Genomic DNA, 19,682 nt, shown 5'->3' with positions numbered 1-19,682 from the left:
TGCATTGTCTTGTTGCTAGGTTACGGCTTCACGCCCGACAGTCTGTCGACCAATGAGAAGAGCGTATTGACGTATCACCGGATCGTGGAAGCCATGAAATTTGCCTACGCCAAGAGGACGGATCTGGGGGACGAGGACTTTGTCGACGTGGCAGAGGTGAGAGGGCATGTCCGACAGATAACCTACACAAAGCAAGACAACAACAACATCGCCTGTTTTAACACTATGATTATCTCCCTACTCAGCTCATACAGAACATGACGTCCCGCGACTACGCCGATTCCATTCGGGCCAAAATAAACGACTTCCGCACGGAGGACACCGACTTCTACGGCCCCACCTTCTACGACAGCGTCAAGACGGGGACGACACACACTTCCATCATTGACGCTCAGGGCAACGCCGTTGCTATAACATCTACCATCAACACCTAGTCAGTATAGTGTCTATATCACATCACCTAGTTTGTATAGTGTCTATATCACATCACCTAGTTAGTATAGTGTCTATATCACATCACCTAGTTAGTATAGTGTCTATATCACATCACCTAGTCAGTATAGTGTCTATATCACTTCATCTAGTCAGTATAGTGTCTATATCACTTGACCTAGTCAGTATAGTGTCTGTCACTTCACCTAGTCAGTTTAGTGTCTATATCACTTCACCTAGTCAGTATAGTGTCTATATCACTTCACCTAGTCAGTATAGTGTCTATATATAGTGTTTAAAATGTTTCAAGAAACGTTATTGGATTTTTTGTTCAAAGATAATTAATCTACTCTGTGGTATATATATATATATTCGGTCAACGCTAATGTTTAACCAGGTATATCAGCCGTAAGCGGAATCTGTGTATACCGGACTCTTTAATTACACAATGGTCAAACGTTCTCATAATTTGATAATCCGGATATGTGTTAATCCGGGCGATTTCACTGAGAGGGATGTCCGGATAAGCGAGGGTGAACTGTGTGTGGTGGCGGCTTTGTGACGTCGTCTGCTGTTTCTGTGTTGTCAGTTTCGGCTCCAAGGTTCGCGGCAACACCACGGGCATCGCCTACAACAACGAGATGGACGACTTCTCCACACCTGGGGAGGTCAACTACTTCGGCGTGCCAGCATCCCCCGCTAATTTTATCGAACCTAGAAAACGCCCCCTGTCGTCGATGTGTCCAAGCATTGTCATCGACAGCAACACCGGAGACGTTGTGCTGGCAGTCGGGGCGGCGGGAGGCACAAAGATCACAACCTCCACTATGCTGGTAAGATGATGAGGGAACGCTCTTAATATATCTGTTACCATGGCAGATAGGAGATGACTGTAGTTACTGAGGTTATTATAAACCCCATTGTTCCACTTCATCTTGTAATATATCTTGTACCGGCGTAAATATTCAAAACAGTCACTGGTAATTATTCGAGCTGCATGTCCATAGCTGAATTCGTCATCTTTAACATTAAGTCATCATAAAAAATTGTTATTATTCATCACCATCTTCATAATTCAAATTCTTTTCATCATCATCATCATCATCATCATCATCATCATCATCATGAAATACGAATCGTTATGGCGATGATCATCACTATTCGTTCATCATCATCATCATCATCATCATCATCATGAAATACACATCGTTGTCCACCAGATATTAGCTCGCAATTAAACCGCGAAAGAGACTACTTCTACGTGTTTCACATGCCGGGTTCCTCCTCCAGGTGAGCCTGTACACCCTCCGCCTTGGGCTGCCTGTCGGGGCCGCCATAGACAGCAAGCGGCTCCACCACCAGCTGCTGCCGAAGACCCTCAGCGTGGAGAAGGGATTTCCCCAGGTACTGTCTGACAGGAGCCCTAACGTGTAGACGTAAGAGGCCTGACTGCCTGATCCAGACCACATCTGTGATATAGCTGGAATATTGCTGACTGTGGAGTAAAAAACAAACAAACAAACAAACACAATGTAGGACACCGGTAGGTAGTATACAACGTCGCAGGTCGTGCCGGTGTCCACGTCACTGATGGTCTAGATACACAAGTCAGTGAGTGAGTATGGTTTTACGCCGCTTTTGGCAATAGTCTAGTAGTATCACGGCGGGGGACACCAAAAATGGGCTTCACACATTGTACCCTTTGGACGAGCGAACGCTTTAACCACTAGGTTACCCGACCGCCCCAAATACACAAGTGAGAATTCGGTGGCCAAAATGGTGAACTGAAAGCCGTCCATTGATAACATGATTGCCTTGGTGCACCTGCACCAGGACAAGGTTCGAACTCGTCGTATATGCGACCTATGTACCTGTTTGTTCACGGTATCACCTCCGTATCGTTCAACCGTAGCGGGTCCAGGATACTCTTTTCAAGTGTTTCAGGTCTTAGTAGGCCAAAGTTAAAATTTCCTTTATTTTAATTGTTTTGTTTGGGTTTTCATTCGCAGGAAATTTTGGATGGATTAAAGGCCAAAGGTCACAACTTGACCCTCGATAATCCGTCGTCAGTTGTCGATGCGATTCACGTGACGGGAGGCATGCTCCACGCCGCCAGCGACATCCGGAAGTTCGGGGCACCAGATGGATATTGATGACGTCATGATTAGCCGTCCTACCGCATTCCAATACATTGTCACAGAATCATTTAACACATCAGAATACCAGAGTTGGTCAAACACATTGCCGGCATTCTAAACAGTCGAACTGTAGTCTGTGTACGCAATAAGTATACACATTGGTGGGTATGTATACTTATCGATCTGTACGTATACTCTTTGATCAGTACATATACACATATGTGTTACATTGATCGGTGCATATACTTATTGATCGGTACGTATACGCGTAGATCGGTACGTATACGCAGTGAATCTTACGTGAACATGGGCGATACAGTTTACATATGTAATCATGAGAATGTGTGTTACACAGTTTACACGTGTTACCATGGGAACATCGGGGATATAGTTTACACCTGTTACCATGGGAATGTCGGGGTTACAGTTTACACGTGTTATCATTCACACGAGGGTCAGTTTACACATGTTACTATGGTAACATGTGTTACAATTGCTTCATTTAAACCAATTCTATTTTTCATCGGATTATTCCATTTTTAGATATTTTAGTAAACGGTGCAAATTTATATTTTACGTTCGCATCGTGTATTCACAGAGTAGGGAGCAGAATTATAGTTCAACGATTGATTACAAGTGTCTCGGGACGAAGATGTAATCTTGTCTAAAAACCGGTTAAGCAAACAGCAATGTAAGGTCTACTGACAGACAAACAGACAGATAGACAGTCAGACTCACTATCTATTCACTATTATACAAAAATATACCTGCAGGAGTGAAAAATATGACAATTCCTTCGTCGCACAACACGGTTTTCCCCGGAAACACACGAGTGGTCACGGGTGTGCGAATAAGTTGCGTCCATTATGAGCGTCCTTTAATGGTGTAGCATGAGACTAGGTCATGTCTCTGTGACCAGAGTCTTCTATCACAGCATTATACTACACAGTAAACCAGTTGTTTTGCTTGGTTTCCGGCCCGCTGGCAGGAAGTGGAATACATCGCCCTGTTATCTCCCTGTTATCTCCCTGTCGCGTGTGAAGTAACCTGTTGACTATATATATTTATACATCCCTTAAACAAAGTGATACAAATAGAGAGGCACTTCATCAGCTGGTGTTTTGTAACACCACTTGAACATCAAGATTTTACATGGTTATCCTTTTATGTCATGGTTCATTTTTAGAATATATCCATGTTTGTTTTCTTTGTACATCTTTTTTACGGATATTAAATAATAAATTGATGAAGTGTCGCGTTGTGTTGTGTGTGCGGGTTTTGGTTGGAGTACGGCCGCACTCCCCGTCAATGTACCGCCGCACTCACCGTCATTGTATGGCCACACGCCCCGTCATTGTACGACCACACGCCCCGTCATTGTACGGCCAGACGCCCCGTCATTGTACGGCCGCACGCCCCGTCATTGTACGACCACACGCCCCGTCATAGTATGGCCACACGCCCCGTCATTGTACGGCCGCACGCCCAGTTATTGTACGGCCGCACGCCCCGTCATTGTATGGCCACACGCCCCGTCATTGTACGGCCGCACGCCCAGTTATTGTACGGCCACACGCCCCGTCATTGTACGGCCGCACGCCCCGTCATTGTATGGCCACACGCCCCGTCATTGTACGGCCACACGCCCCGTCATTGTATGGCCACACGCCGCGTCATTGTACGACCACACGCCCCGTCATAGTATGGCCACACGCCCCGTCATTGTACGGCCGCACGCCCCGTCATTGTATGGCCACACGCCCCGTCATTGTATGGCCACACGCCCCGTTATTGTACGACCACACGCCCAGTCATTGTACGGCCGCACGCCCCGTCATTGTATGGCCACACTCACCGTCCTTGTATGGCCGCACTCACCGTCATTGTACGGCCGCACTCACCGTCCTTGTATGGCCGCACGCCCCGTCATTGTACGACCGCACTCACCGTCCTTGTATGGCCACACGCCCCGTCATTGTACGACCACACGCCCAGTCATTGTACGGCCGCACGCCCCGTCATTGTATGGCCACACGCCCCGTCATTGTACGACCACACGCCCAGTCATTGTACGGCCGCACGCCCCGTCATTGTATGGCCACACGCCCCGTCATTGTACGGCCGCACGCCCCGTCATTGTATGGCCACACGCCCCGTCATTGTACGGCCGCACTCACCGTCCTTGTACGACCACACGCCCAGTCATTGTATGGCCACACGCCCCGTCATTGTGCGGCCGCACTCACCGTCCTTGTATGGCCACACGCCCCGTCATTGTACGGCCGCACGCCCAGTCATTGTGCGGCCGCACTCACCGTCCTTGTATGGCCGCACGCCCAGTCATTGTACGGCCGCACGCCCCGTCATTGTACGGCCGCACGCCCAGTCATTGTACGGCCGCACTCACCGTCCTTGTATGGCCGCACGCCCAGTCATTGTACGGCCGCACTCACCGTCCTTGTATGGCCGCACGCCCAGTCATTGTACGGCCGCACGCCCCGTCATTGTATGGCCACACGCCCCGCCATTGTACGGCCGCACTCACCGTCCTTGTATGGCCACACGCCCCGTCATTGTACGGCCGCACGCCCAGTCATTGTACGGCCGCACTCACCGTCCTTGTATGGCCGCACGCCCAGTCATTGTACGGCCGCACTCACCGTCCTTGTATGGCCGCACGCCCAGTCATTGTACGGCCGCACGCCCCGTCATTGTATGGCCACACGCCGCGTCATTTTACGGCCGCACGCCCAGTCATTGTATGGCCACACACCCCGTCATTGTACGGTTGCACTCACCGTCCTTGTATCGCCGCACGCCCCGTTTGTATGGCCACGCGCCCAGTCATTGTATGGCCACACGCTCCGTCATTGTATGGCAACGTGCCCCGTCATTGTATGGCCACACGCTCCGTCATTGTATGTGGGAACTTGTTTAGTGGATGACGTTAAGGCTGTCATACACACCCTGAAATAAATAGATCCAACACAGCCTATGCAAGTCTATAACAATTGGCAAGTCTAGATAACTGCAGTTTCTTGTCTTTGGCCTACTTTTAATTATATTTTATTAATATAATTTAACAGGTGTTTTTTTCTGAAACGTGTTTTCATTTCAAAGATTAGATACTAATCTTGATAAATATCTACACAGTTTTAGTACGTGGAAATATTGTTTGTATAGAGTTAAGTCCCTTGCTTACTTTTCACTTTAATTTTAGAGCATTCTGCATTTTACAATATGTCTTTCGTCAGGGACAAGGCAGAAGCTAGATAACTTTGATGTGACTATAGATGTGGCGTATGTTTGGGATTCTGTGTCAGCTATATGTTTAAGAGACTGCTTTAGAAATGTTTTTACATTCGCGCACAGGAAGATCTACATTGTTATGTTTATATCAATAGAAACCTTTTATTTACTCCTTGCAAAAGGTTAGTAAGAACAACCGAAGAACATTTCTATGTGTATTTTCTATGTTTAAAGGCCGTACTCGTTTGTTGTTTAACCCCGCACTCAGCAATATTCCAGCTATATGACGGCGGTCTGTAAATAATCGGGTCTAGACCAGACAATCTAGTGATTGACAGCGTGAGCATCGATCTTCGCAATTGGGCTACGATGACATGCATCAACCAAGTCAGCGAACCTGACCACCAAATCCCGTTAGTCGCCTCTTACGACAATCATGGGTTGCTGGAGACCAATTCTAACCCGGATGTTCACGGGTCGACAGGAAGTAGTCTTCGTAATGACCTTTCCTTTACCAGTGGAATGTTTGTCTGCTGAAGGTGTTGTACGGATGTGTATAAGTTTAACACACGAGAGAATAACGTACGGAATAACACTTCGTACGTGAAAATTGTAAATGCTCAGATAGCGTCCTTTACTTTTCGAGATTCGCCCCAATCATTAACAGCATCAGGCATCCATCACGTTACCTATTATCCGGAGTCAGGACAAACGTACTTCTTCGGTTCTCAGACTGACGGCAAACAAAACATTCACCCATAAATAGCGTCAGATAAAGATGAATACTTGAAATATTCGCGTTGCATGTTGTGTACATGGCGGAACAAACAGGCTTCGTGCTATTTCTAACGCCGCTTTACTCATTTTGCGACAGAGTTCTCTCCCTTTAAGCATTATCGTCAAGCCTGTAGCATGTAATCCAGGAGTGTACTGTCGTTGTTTATTTGCTTGGGCATCGACAGCTTACGGATCCTTCTTACCGATCAAATTAATAAACAGTAACGTTTCGCTAGTGTGTAAAGTGCATTGACTTTAATAGAACCTGTCAGTCCCCAATTAACGACCTGAAGCAAGAGTTACGTCCCCTGTTTTACACGTGCCTGTCTGCTTGCGCAGCTTATTTCATTATATTTAACTTGTTGGCCACGTGAAATACATAATTTTGTTTTTATACAAACCTTTAAAAATAAACCCTTGGATTGAATGAGGCATTATTTATATACGGGATACGTTTAAATCAGGTAGTTGACTGAAATATAAAACATTATGCGCACATGACTATGAAGTGAACGTTGCCAGCGACTCACGTCGACACGTTATAAGTAGGTTCGCAAACTTTGGTTCCCCATCGGGCAAAATGTCAAGTCGATGCTCGAAACATTTCCTCATATCAGATTCTAGACATGACAATAAACATAATCTCAGGGAGATACTATTTCTAGCACGCATGAACAATATAGATATCGGGGTGTTTTGAAAAATGTAATGATGGTGCTACGTGCAAATAAAAAAAAAGTTTCGAATAAAAATGGAATATTTTAAAGAGATTAGAACTTGTGACATAGAGCAGAGCAGTACCATGTTGATGACGTCATCGCCCAAATCGATGACGTCATCAACAATGCGTGACCTATGACCTCTCGCTCTATCACCATTGACAGGATCGGGGTGTCGTTTGGATTTCTCTGAGCTCAGAAGCCTCCCGGTAAGTAGAAGATTAAACAGAACACAAAGAAAATATCTTTCATATTAATTACTTACATAGTCAATAGCATTATTGTTGACTTAATACACAAAGAGCTTTTATAATACAGGAAATAGATGTGTTTCATACCACTCATTAAGTGCCAACTTAGCTGATATGTTTTAGCGAACATCTCGACGCGTGAATTATGGCAGAGTTATCCCAGAAAAGTCAAATTGTGGATATTTTGCTTAATGGATGCTAATAGTGATGTTTATAACTTGAGGTAAAATAGTGTTTGTTTGTATTACAGCTGTTGTCACAGACTTTGGGATATACATATTAGCTGCTTTCGCCAAACACAAACGCAAGCGTTTTCTCAAGGTAGCATCGTAGCTGTCTCTCACAAACAGTGAGTATCTAAATAGTGCATGTAACAAATGTTATATTTTGGGATAACATTTTCTTAGTAAAGCACAGATTCTCGTACTTTTTTGGTTTAGTGCCTTTACTCATGGATGTTAGCTGCCTCACTGGCAGTGTGGGTTCGAATCCCGGAAAGTACGAGAATCTGTACTTTACTAAGAAAGTATTATCTTAAATATAACATTTGTTACATTTTACCACTTTCTAGATGGCATTGTGTGTTAAAAGATGTTGCATGTTTTCTTCGAATGTGGGCATTAATGTATTACTCGGTGGTATCCATATAGACAAAAGGGTTATAGAGAAAACGACCACCTCATACGGCCGATACTAAAAACAATAATGCAAACATGTATATGGGAAAAGTATCATTTTATTCACTTCACCTTCACATCTGTAGCATAATCATAATATTATAATAATTTTGTAAAAAAATTCACCTGCGTTAATGCGGTCGTTTTTCAAGAGCGACCAGGCGACACATAGCTCGATTTGCCTAAGACAGGCTCTCTCTCGGATGTGAGCTCGGGGTTTATTTCCTTGTGGCAGGACAATGTTGACTGGCAACAGCTTCGCCTGGCGGTGTAGGACGGCTATCAGCTTGTATGAGTTCGTGGGCTGTTCTCCGCACTTGTAATTGATTCGCCTATGTGCCTAAAACGTAAACGATTTAACTTAATATCGGAACTTTTCTTATTTAAATTCGAAATGATGTATGTACACATATGTACAAGAGACTGACCAGACGCCCAATGTGTTGGTGCAGATCTACTGCTCCCCTACATAGTTGATCAGGGCTCGAAGTTTATCCTAATCCTTGACCGGTGCTGACCTCAGCGATGACGGGAGGGATGTGATTGGAAGAAGGGACAGTGGCATCAGCTGGGGTACAAACTTGTTCCACCGCGGTTGTTGATGTAGGCAGTCATGCGTGTTATTTAAATTATAGACACTAGTAATCAATAATGTCATGCCCGACTGGCTTCTCATAGTATATTTTATGCTTATATAATTAAATCCTAACCCCAGATGGCTTCTGTATTTTATTATCATATTCTTTCATCCCTCAGTAAGCCTATTTTACTCTAACAGCAGTCAGTCAGTCAGTCAAGTTTCTTTGTGTGTCGGGGATCCATAACATCAAGTGAAATTGATTGAATCAAACAATATTTATGTATACAACGTGTGAATGACTTTCCTTAATAACATAATAATTCCGAAAATCAATAACACTGAATTGGCCGTTTTCTCTTACACTTGTGGCCGCTTTCACTAACCCCGTCGGTCTTTTCCTCCATTTTTTTAGTTTTTCCCCGTATCCCTGTGAAAAGACAATGTTGTTATTTTTCAACTTTTAAATATCAGTGATTGCCTTTCGTGGCCATCCATCGGTCCGGCCGCTGGAGTTATCAAAGGGAAGTTACTCTGGTCTGTGGGCCGTCACTTTTGTTTCGAGTCTGTCGGGTCTACTGCACAATGTTTCGTAACGTGATTACGAAATGCAGTCAGATACCCCACACAGCGACAAAATGAAACATTGTACAATTTCGGACATATTTCTGCCAAATCCAACTGTTTTTTAGTTCGGGAAAAGACCCCAAGCAAGCCTCAGAGTTCTGCAATACTCTGCATTGACTACAAGCACAGGTACCCAACAGGCCTAGCCATTAGGCTCTTGGAACACATTCCGGCGCAGTGCAACACCACTGCAACAGGCTAATTTGCATATCACGTGACCGGAACTTTCACAAACGCGATTATTCTGTAACGTAATGCCTAATGCAAGCCATTCGGAGCTCTCTACATACTGTTTTGCATAATTAAATAGATATGCTACTACAACTGCGACAGTGAGTTGCATGAAAATATATCTTTATACATCAAAGTGACCGTAGGGCTTCGATGACAGCACGTGGAACCGTACAGAAAATGTAAACAAGGATAAAGTCCTGCGCAAATGGAAACAGTTTTTTTCACGGGATATTTTCTCAATCAAAGTTTATATTTCTTTTATGTGTAGACTCATATTAAACACATATGCAATATTGTGAATAGACTGTACATGTGTACTTCTCTTTCGAAACGTCACATGGCGCTGGCCTGTGGCAGGACTCTCTCCTACCATGGGCGCCATGCGGCCAGTACAGCACCTCTGCCACAAGCCAGCGCCATGTGACGATTCGCCACATCTTTGACAGTCAATTCAAGAAAGTATACCGAATTTGTTTTATGTGATTGAAAATTGACAGAAATTCCTTCAACGGTTTGTAAAACGTAATCTGTGACAGGGTAAGTTTTAGAAAAATAAATTGGTTCAATGAAGACTGGGGTAAGAAATGATTTTTTTACCATGTGACACCTACCCATTTTTGAAATGTAAACATGTTCCACAAAAAGTAAATCTGATGAATTTCAAAGATAAGATGTCTAAGATGCCAATCAGCAGTTGTGTATTAAATGAAATATTGTTTTCTTGTGGTTTTTTTTAAAATTATTGTAAATCAAATCATATTTTAAATGAGTATTCTTTGAGTGCTGACTAAGCGCCCCGTACAGTTATTTTTCATATGATATCGCTAACTTAAGATATTTTCTATTGAATACCATACAGATGATAAATTCAACTGAGAGTTATACTTTCTTTTGCTCCTCAGTATATGAATAATTAACTTTAATATTAAATATTGTGCTTAGATTAGCAATATATATCGTGCTGAAAACACGATAGAAATCTACAAAGAGAAAGTAAGAGCAGAGAGCTTGGAATTTGACGCTTTTCTATAGATGACTGTGACGTAATATCTTTTGCATCACAATGAGCGATATGACGTCATAATGATGACGCGCGGTGTAGAACGCAAGCGTTGCAAAGCTTGCTTAGGTTCCTTCAGGGGTGCCCACCTCATGTTAGCTTTCCAAGTTGCCGTGCTTATATGCTTTCAATGCCTGTCTTGTTCGAGTGAAGTATTACGGTGTAAACAAACTGCCTGAGCATATACAGCGCCATATTTTGTTTAAAGGCTGCTGTCGGTGAATCCGTAATTCAAATCGACAACCCACTCAAAACATTGGGCTCAACCCATGCCGCTTCACTCAAATTATTTGCAAGCACCAAAGAGTTCGCGTTTCATTTAGTCATTGTAGAATGGAGATAAACATACTGTGTTTTCAATGTAGAGCTTGGTTACCTGTAGATTTAACCCCGCTAAATTGAATTTGGAACCGAACGCTCAGCGTGAGGTTTCAACTGATAAATTTAGTAAATTCACAAAGCGTGTGTCAACTAGCCAGATCTTTTACAAAGTCATTCTGTGAAACTTGAATTCTTCTCTCTAAACTTGACATCTTGAATACATCCCATTTTAAACATCTCGAGTTTTAAGGTTACAAGACAAACTGCTGATATTCCAAGGTCATTGTTTTGGACTATTAATTGTACACTCATAGTTGCTTTGATTTAACAAATAGTTGGAAAATTGTCACATGTTAACCCTTGAGTTATATCTGGTAGTGCTTAAAGTAATATATTAATCTGTTTTGATAATTGTTAGAAATCGAAGCAACATATGCATGAAAGACATAATAAATGATCACCAAAAGTTGTTACAGATATCATGAGATAATAGAAAGATTATACTGTTAATTGATGTTTCATTACCATTGCAGGTAACAATGAAAATGCATATTACCGTTGAATGTTTTAAAACTTAATTAGCCATTCAAAGCAAAACAAAAAATCTCATTTGCGATTCTTAAAAGCCGAGGACATTTGAGGTAGAAAACTAAAAAAGACATACATATTCACTGTAAGCTCTTTTTAAATTTAAAATAATATTTTAGAAATTTACATTTGGAAGTAAAAGATAAAAAGCTGAGAATAATTAAGTTAGATTATTTTTGGAACAAGATAAATGTTTTTTAGTTTATCAAAGATATTTTAGTAATTTATAAACAGCAATATGCGAGTGCTACGGAAAAGACAATTTCTGTTGGACTGAAACAGAGATAGAGTTATCGTTCTTGTTTGAAGTAGCTCTACGAGTACGGGTCGCCATTCGGCTTGTTCCGGAATGACACAAGTCAGTCACGCATGACGCCGATAAATAAAGGGACATTACTCTGTATTACCCTTGATTCGTTATTCCGCAGTCCACATTAGCAGGGTTTTAGTGTGTACACACATTAAACTTATTTCCCCCTTCTTTGTTGATAATCATATTTTTTGTGTGTAGTTCACCAAGAGCCATCCAGCCATGCAGGGCCCTATTTTAGTAATACCCCCTGTAACACGTGGTGGTACGAACCGGAAGTTGACCGGACCTAGCGCTCGCAGAGGTATATGGGTAAAGAAGCCGGAAGAAGTGTACCCCGGCATGGCCGTCTTGAGGGAACGTCAAGCCAAGACCGTCAGCATGACGTATACAACCGTCGTCAACGTGCCCATCTTGAGATATGCAACAGCCACACCGGCGGAAATACTAGAAAAACGCGAGCGAATCAAAGAAGAGAAAAGAGACTCGGCTGACAATATGGAGAAGAGGATCTCACGGTTCTGTCACGCCTACCGTATGTCCATCCCAGAAACCAACTCACATTCTACAATCAAGAAAGATGCACCTTGGTTGACGTCGCGAGCTGATGGTACCGAGCACAGCCACGTCATCAACGCTACCATCCCCAAAGTGGAGAACGGCATCAACCAGAACGACAATGACACCATCCCCCTAGACCTCAAGCAGTGCCACATCTTCTACAGCGACACGGGCATTGCGTCATGGCGTTTGGCCATGAGCAAAGATGGCGAGATCGCCAGGGTGAACCCCGTCAAGAGGAACTCGTCGTTCCGCGAGTACACGTGGCGGTTGTCGTATCTCGTTTGCCAGGGGAAGCGGCAGATGAGGCTGATGGCGAGAAGTAAACAAGAACGATGTGGTCCTTTGCCTCTGTTCAGTCAACACTCGCTGGTCCGGCAGCTGGAGTTCGATATGCCGGAAGGAAACGAATGTTACAAACAGGAAGGGATCCCCATCTCTCGGGCCGTCAGAATACTGTTCCAGACAGCCGATATGAAAGCGTTTGAGAAAAGGATGTTCAACAAGAAGAAGGGCGTGGTCCCAAAGAAGAAGGACAAACTGGAAGTGGAGGCACATCCCGTGGGGTTGAAGCTGTCAACGGGTTGTCTGTGTCTTCCAATGCAACACGATCAAGAGGTAATGTATGAGTGTGTTGTTTAACGCCCGGTTCGCCAACACCACCTTATAAGGTGATACTGAATGAGCGAATTGCTTGACGTCACACTGTGATAGATGGAGATAACCTAGTGGTTGACAGTATGAGTACAGCTTCCTGTCGGCGATGACGCACAACCAGCCACGTCACTGACTGACCACTCATTCGCCATCATATCCGGCTGGGTACTGGTGAGTCGCTATATGGCTGAAATTATGCTGATGCAACGTTAAGTTTTTACTCACTATTTCGCCCGCTTGTAGTTTGTACTGTGAGTCGCTTGCGCTTGGAACAGCAGTTGTCATATCACGGCGTTAGCCTGATACAGACGGAAAGCCCAAATAGACGAAGACTACAACCATCTTGGAGAAAGAAACACGAGTGTGTGGCCGCGGATCTTGGTCAGGGTGATCTTGTATTCGAACCCCCGACCAGCTGTTCCTGGCACAGTGACGTGGACCAGTGGGCCAACCGCACCGTCAGTTTGTGTTGTCCTCTGAGTCGGTGTGTTCCAGAGAGAGAGTGATAGACGAGGACACGTCCTTTTATAGTGAGCGTGTGTACTGTGTGAGTTTGTTAAATAGTGACTGTGTGAGTGATGGTGTTAAATAGTGACTGTGTGAGTTTGTTAAATAGTGACTGAGTGAGTGATGGTGTTAAATAGTGACTGTGTGAGTTTGTTAAACAGTGACTGTGTGAGTGTGTTAAACAGTGACTGTGTGAGTTTGTTAAATAGTGATTGAGTGAGTTTGTTAAATAGTGACTGTGTTAGTTTGTTAATAGTGACTGAGTGAGTTTGTCAAATAGTGACTGAGTGAGTTTGTTAAACAGTGACTGTTGAGTTTGTTAAATAGTGACAGAGTGAGTTTGTTAAACAGTGACTGTGTGAGTTTGTTAAATAGTGACTGAGTGAGTTTGGTAAAAAGTGACTGTGTGAGAGAGTCTGTTAAATAGTGACTGTGTGAGTTTGTTAAACAGTGACTGTGTGAGTTTGTTAAAAAGTGACTGTGTGAGTGAGTTTGTTAAACAGTGACTGCGTGAGTTTGTTAAATAGTGACTGAGTTTGTTAAATAGTGACTGTGTGAGTTTGTTAAATAGTGACTGAGTGAGTTTGTTAAATAGTGACTGTGTGAGAGAGTCTGTTAAATAGTGACTGTATGAGTTTGTTAAGCAGTGACTGTGTGAATTTGTTAAATAATGACTGTGTGAGAGTCTGTTAAAAAGTGACTGTGTGAGTGTCTGTTACAAAGTGACTAAGTGAGTTTGTTAAACAGTGACTGTGTGAGTTTGTAAAATAGTGACTAAGTGAGTTTGTTAAACAGTGACTGTGTGAGTTTGTTAAATAGTGACTGTGTGAGAGTATGTTAAATAGTTACTGTGTGAGAGTCTGTTAAATAATGGCTGTGTGAGAGTCTGTTAAATAGTGACTGTGTGAGTTTGTTAAATAGTGACTGTGTGAGTTTGTTAAATAGTGACTGTGTGAGAGTCTGTTAAATAGTGACTGTGTGAGAGTCTGTTAAATAGTGACTGTGTGAGTTTATTAAACAGTGACTGTGTGACTGAGTTTGTTAAATAGTGACTGTTGCCGTAAAAGGCGACTATGCTTGTCGTAAGAGGGCACCAACGGGATCGGGTGGTCAGGTTCGCTTACTTGGTTGATGTATGTCATCGTATTCCAAATGTGTAGATCGATGCTCATGATGTCAATCTCTAAAGTGTCTGGTCAAGACGCGATTATTTACAGACCGCCGTCATTGAGCTGGAATATTCTTGAATGCGGCGTTAAACAACAAACAAACAATAAATAGTGCCTGCTTGCTGGTCTAGTATCTGTTAGTGACTTTGTGTGGATGTAGTGTTGATAGTATGTTGTGGGAGTTGTGAGTCTGAGTAAGTGACTCTCTGAGGTACAACATATGACAACGTCATCTTCCTCTCCCCACAGGAAGACGACGACTACTCCCTTGAGTGGAGCGACGACAGCGCCAACAACGGCAGGATCAAGAGTGCAGAACCAACTCAGAGCCAACTTCTCGAGGATCTAAACCGTGAAGCCGAGATGCAAATGCAGACCCCCGATCCTGTGAACCTACCCACCCCCACCCCTACTCCCTCCCCAGAGGGCAAAGCAAAGAAATGCTGTAAGGGATGCTGTGCGTTTTTGTGATGTATTACTACATATGCACGTTGACCTCGTTAGCAGAAATGTATTGTCCACTTTTGACGTTTTTAGAAGTTTAAGATTGTTTAGCGTTAAGTTCAAGGTTGTATAGTTTATTTGAATAGTGTTAATTGATTTATGCATAAGGCTTGCTTGTTTCTATTTATTTTGTTTGTAAATTAATTAATGTTTGCATTTATAGTTTACAATATTGGTTAACGCACAGGGAACGTATCATAAGCAAACGCCAGTGCGTGGTTCGACCGCCGCCACGCCTCCATCCATCATTAAAGACGACAGCCAGAGCGCCACGTTCCACAAAGCGATCGTAGCGCTAGGATGAATATAACTCCAATACTTTGCCATGGACTTACGACAGTCATATAGCGCTACCACCGCTTTGATGAACGGGGCCCAGTCCGAAGGCGATGTAACCTGTACCGCTAGTATGTCTAGACGTCATGTTGTTGTTGTCAGTGTTCTGAACGGGGCCTACGACCATTCATTGCTTTTCGACATCAGCCAGTGTGTTTATGAATTGTCTTTAGTGAGTCTCAAACTTGGTCGCTTTTTGTGCATGCGGTATTTTACGTCTTCACTGCAGTGGCCACATATGTTATCATGATTTTCTTTATTATTGTTATAGTAATCACAATTAATATTATATAACTTATCTGATGTGTATGGCCCGTTTCATGGGACTAACAACACCCGGTCGAGATGGTGTTGACTTTTCCCGCCTGTCCATCCGCCATGAGAGTTATCTCCCTTGGCGATGGTATTGAATATGTTATCAACCAAAGGTGTCTCCGAGCTTGTAGTTAATGGCGTATGTCATCTGATATACGAGCTGTTATAATTGTTTTATTTGCAAATGTTTTAAGTTGTGTTTTATCACAGATTATGCCTTATATTGAGTTTAGTTTGTTCGAATGTACACTTTCCGTCTTATAGCTGTTTTTTGTTCTAGTTCTTTTTGACACCTATACAATAAATAAAATAACACTAACAGATGTTTGATTCGTCTTACTTACGGAAGTTATCGAGCTGGGTCTGACGCCGCTGTGCTGTATCAGAGTAACTTCACGTCTTGTTGGTTTCACGCGGCCAATGAGGTGCAGGTCTCAGAGACGTATCCCTATGTCCGTGAAACCAACGCGCGAGTATAGCAATGAGTCAAAGGATTCGAACTCACAACCAACACATACCTGATGATTGGTCCATATTACTAGGAACGATGACACGTTGTCTTGAATCACTCATTAAGTACCCTTACAATGAAGTCTTGTAGTATTCACGGGTGATGGCACGGGAGTACAAACCTCAAGTCATTACGTTGAATTGGGTCCAGGGTTTCACACTCCTATATTTCAGCTCCAACCTTTCCCGTAAGTACATCAGGTCTCTCTGTGCCAGTGTCCCTGATAGTCTCGACACAAGACACTTAATTCTGGTTGTCACAGAACGTTGTCTGAGCAGGAGACATGGTTGGTTGGTTGGTTTGTTGTTCAACGCCGCACTCAGCAATATTCCAGCTATATGACGGCGGTCTGTAAATAATCGAATCTGGGCCAGACAATCCAGTGATTGATATCATGAGCATCGATCCACGCAATTGGGATCGATGACATGCATCAACCAAGTCAACGAGCCTGACCACCCGATCCCGTTAGTCGCCTTTTACTCCAGCTATATGACGGCGATCTGTAAATAATTAGACAATCCAGTGATTAACATCATGAGCATCGATTCACGCAATTGGGATACGATGACATGCATCAATCAAGTCAGCGAGCCTGACCACCCGATCACGTTAGTCGCCTCTTACGACAAGCATAGTCGCCTTTTACGGCAAGCGTGGGTTGCCTAGGACCTATTCTAACCCGGGTCAGGAGGAGAAATTGAGATTACTACACGAGTGTCTGTCAGATGTCATTTATCTTACATGTATGTATGTGTATGTGCGCGTGCGCGTGCGTGCGTGAGTGAGCGTGCGAATGAGTATGTGCGCATGCGTGTGTAAGTGCGCGTGTGCACGTACGTGTGCGCGCGCATGTTTGTGGGTATAAGTGTGTGTGCATGCATGTGTGTATGCTAGTGTGCGCGTGTGTGTGGGTGCGGGTGTGGATGTGCAGGCGGGTGCCCGTTTGAGTGTGTGGGTGTGTACACGTTTACTGTGTATGCGTGTGTGTATGTTTGTGTGCGCGTGTGTGGATGTGCAGGCGGGTGCCTGTGTGATTGTGTGGGTGTGTACACGTTTACTGTGTATGTGTATGTGTATGTTAGTGTGCGTGTGTGTGGGTGCGGGTGTGGATGTGCAGGCGGGTGCCTGTGTGATTGTGTGGGTGTGTACACGTTTACTGTGTATGTGTGTGTGTATGTTAGTGTGCGCGTGTGTGGGTGCGGGTGTGGATGTGCAGGCGGGTGCCTGCGTGAGTGTGTGTGTGTGTACACGTTTACTGCGTGTGCACGTGTGAGTGCAAGGTTAGCTGTGCGTGTACGAGTGTATAAAGAGAGACAGCAAATCTAAAATAGTTTATTTGCCCAATGATTTCGAATTTCAAAATAAATACAATCATAAAGTAACAACATCATTATTGATAAATTGGTGAATTGTAAAGTGTTGATAGCCATTGGTGGTCCTCATAAACATCTCAAATAAACAAATACCCACTTCACTACTACCATTCCGACAAACATGAGAATATAGGTCTAAAATATAAATATTTAAAAGACTGCTTCTAAAAGTAGTGCTAACTGGTACTGGCAAACAATGTGTAAATGTTATTAGCAGAATTCTGTCACACCTGTAATGGGCTGGATACTACATATATTATAGTTTGTAAACTATTTAAATAATAAAGACTTGATATACGATAATTTCCATATATTGGATTATTACGACAAATATCACACGCAACACGAAGTACCCAGGCCCCAACCCACAAAGCGATCCTACCGCTAAGGTGATTGTAACACCCATACTTTAACATACACTTTCAATCTTTGTAGCACGAAGAACGCTTTGGGGAGCGGTGCCCTGACTGTGGAACGGGGACTTCGCTTGCATCAAGCAGTTTCTACCCAAACTCATTAACATTACAAAGATCAAAGGGAACCCCATTGCAGGGCACGTCAGGACGACTTTTAGCGACCTTTGACCGATCAATGAAATGACTAACAGGAAGCCGACAGCAGACTTCTCGAGCTTTACAGAATTTGTTTCAAATTAGCGACTTCCATTCCAGACTATGCTTTCAAAAACATTTTGTCAACGTTGTCCATTCAAAATATGAAACTGAGCAAAAGTACATTCAGGAATGTCTTACTGACGGCCTAGATTGTACCAGTGCCTGCCACGGGCAATGTCTTACTGACGGCCTAGATTGTACCAGTGCCTGCCACGGCCTAGATTGTACCAGTGCCTGCCACGGGCAATGTCTTACTGACGGCCTAGATTGTACCAGTGCCTGCCACGGGCAATGTCTTACTGACGGCCTAGATTGTACCAGTGCCTGCCACGGCCTAGATTGTACCAGTGCCTGCCACGGGCAATGTCTTACTGACGGCCTAGATTGTACCAGTGCCTGCCACGGCCTAGATTGTACCAGTGCCTGCCACGGCCTAGATTGTACCAGTGCCTGCCACGGCCTAGATTGTACCAGTGCCTGCCACGGGCAATGTCTTACTGACGGCCTAGATTGTATGCAGTGCCTGCCACGGCCTAGATTGTACCAGTGCCTGCCACGGCCTAGATTGTACCAGTGCCTGCCACGGGCAATGTCTTACTGACGGCCTAGATTGTATGCAGTGCCTGCCACGGCCTAGATTGTACCAGTGCCTGCCACGGCCTAGATTGTACCAGTGCCTGCCACGGGCAATGTCATACTGACGGCCTAGATTGTACCAGTGCCTGCCACGGGCAATGTCTTACTGACGGCCTAGATTATATGCAGTGCCTGCCACGGCCTAGATTGTACCAGTGCCTGCCACGGGCAATGTCTTACTGACGGCCTAGATTGTACCAGTGCCTGCCACGGCCTAGATTGTACCAGTGCCTGCCACGGCCTAGATTGTACCAGTGCCTGCCACAGCCTAGATTGTACCAGTGCCTGCCACGGGCAATGTCTTACTGACGGCCTAGATTGTATGCAGTGCCTGCCACGGCCTAGATTGTACCAGTGCCTGCCACGGGCAATGTCATACTGACGGCCTAGATTGTACCAGTGCCTGCCACGGGCAATGTCTTACTGACGGCCTAGATTGTATGCAGTGCCTGCCACGGCCTAGATTGTACCAGTGCCTGCCACGGGCAATGTCTTACTGACGGCCTAGATTGTACCAGTGCCTGCCACGGGCAATG

The 19,682-nt window shown here is 44.2% G+C and overlaps 2 protein-coding genes across 5 annotated transcripts in view; both read left to right on the top strand.

Moving 5' to 3' along the window:
* LOC124115939 (glutathione hydrolase 1 proenzyme-like) overlaps positions 1–3,820 on the top strand; it is a 42,829-nt gene extending 39,009 nt beyond the window's left edge. For all 3 annotated transcript variants that reach the window (XM_046477107.2, XM_046477106.2, XM_046477108.2), the window contains exons 9-13: positions 20–156; positions 246–433; positions 1,022–1,265; positions 1,723–1,836; positions 2,442–3,820. In XM_046477107.2, coding sequence (XP_046333063.2) covers positions 20–156; positions 246–433; positions 1,022–1,265; positions 1,723–1,836; positions 2,442–2,585 — 827 coding nt within the window. In that variant the 3' untranslated portion in view covers positions 2,586–3,820. The remainder of the gene's footprint in view (positions 1–19; positions 157–245; positions 434–1,021; positions 1,266–1,722; positions 1,837–2,441) is intronic.
* A 2,472-nt stretch (positions 3,821–6,292) lies between these two features.
* LOC124115940 lies at positions 6,293–16,315 on the top strand. 2 transcript variants are annotated; one of them, XM_046477111.2, is made up of 4 exons: positions 6,293–7,524; positions 7,817–7,887; positions 12,162–13,139; positions 15,104–16,315. In XM_046477111.2, exons 3-4 carry the CDS (start codon positions 12,183–12,185, stop codon positions 15,323–15,325), a joined length of 1,179 nt encoding a protein of 392 aa, XP_046333067.2. In that variant the 5' UTR covers positions 6,293–7,524; positions 7,817–7,887; positions 12,162–12,182; the 3' UTR covers positions 15,326–16,315. The 2 variants fall into 2 exon arrangements, with proteins under 2 accessions (XP_046333067.2, XP_046333065.2); XM_046477109.2 differs by having other exon boundaries at positions 7,817–7,915.
* Positions 16,316–19,682: the final 3,367 nt, after the last annotated feature.

Source organism: Haliotis rufescens, unplaced genomic scaffold (assembly GCF_023055435.1).
Source record: "Haliotis rufescens isolate VD_foot unplaced genomic scaffold, xgHalRufe1.0.p SCAF_56, whole genome shotgun sequence".
In the NCBI taxonomy this organism is placed as follows: domain Eukaryota; kingdom Metazoa; phylum Mollusca; class Gastropoda; order Lepetellida; family Haliotidae; genus Haliotis; species Haliotis rufescens.
This window is presented reverse-complemented; position numbering and strand designations above follow the sequence as displayed.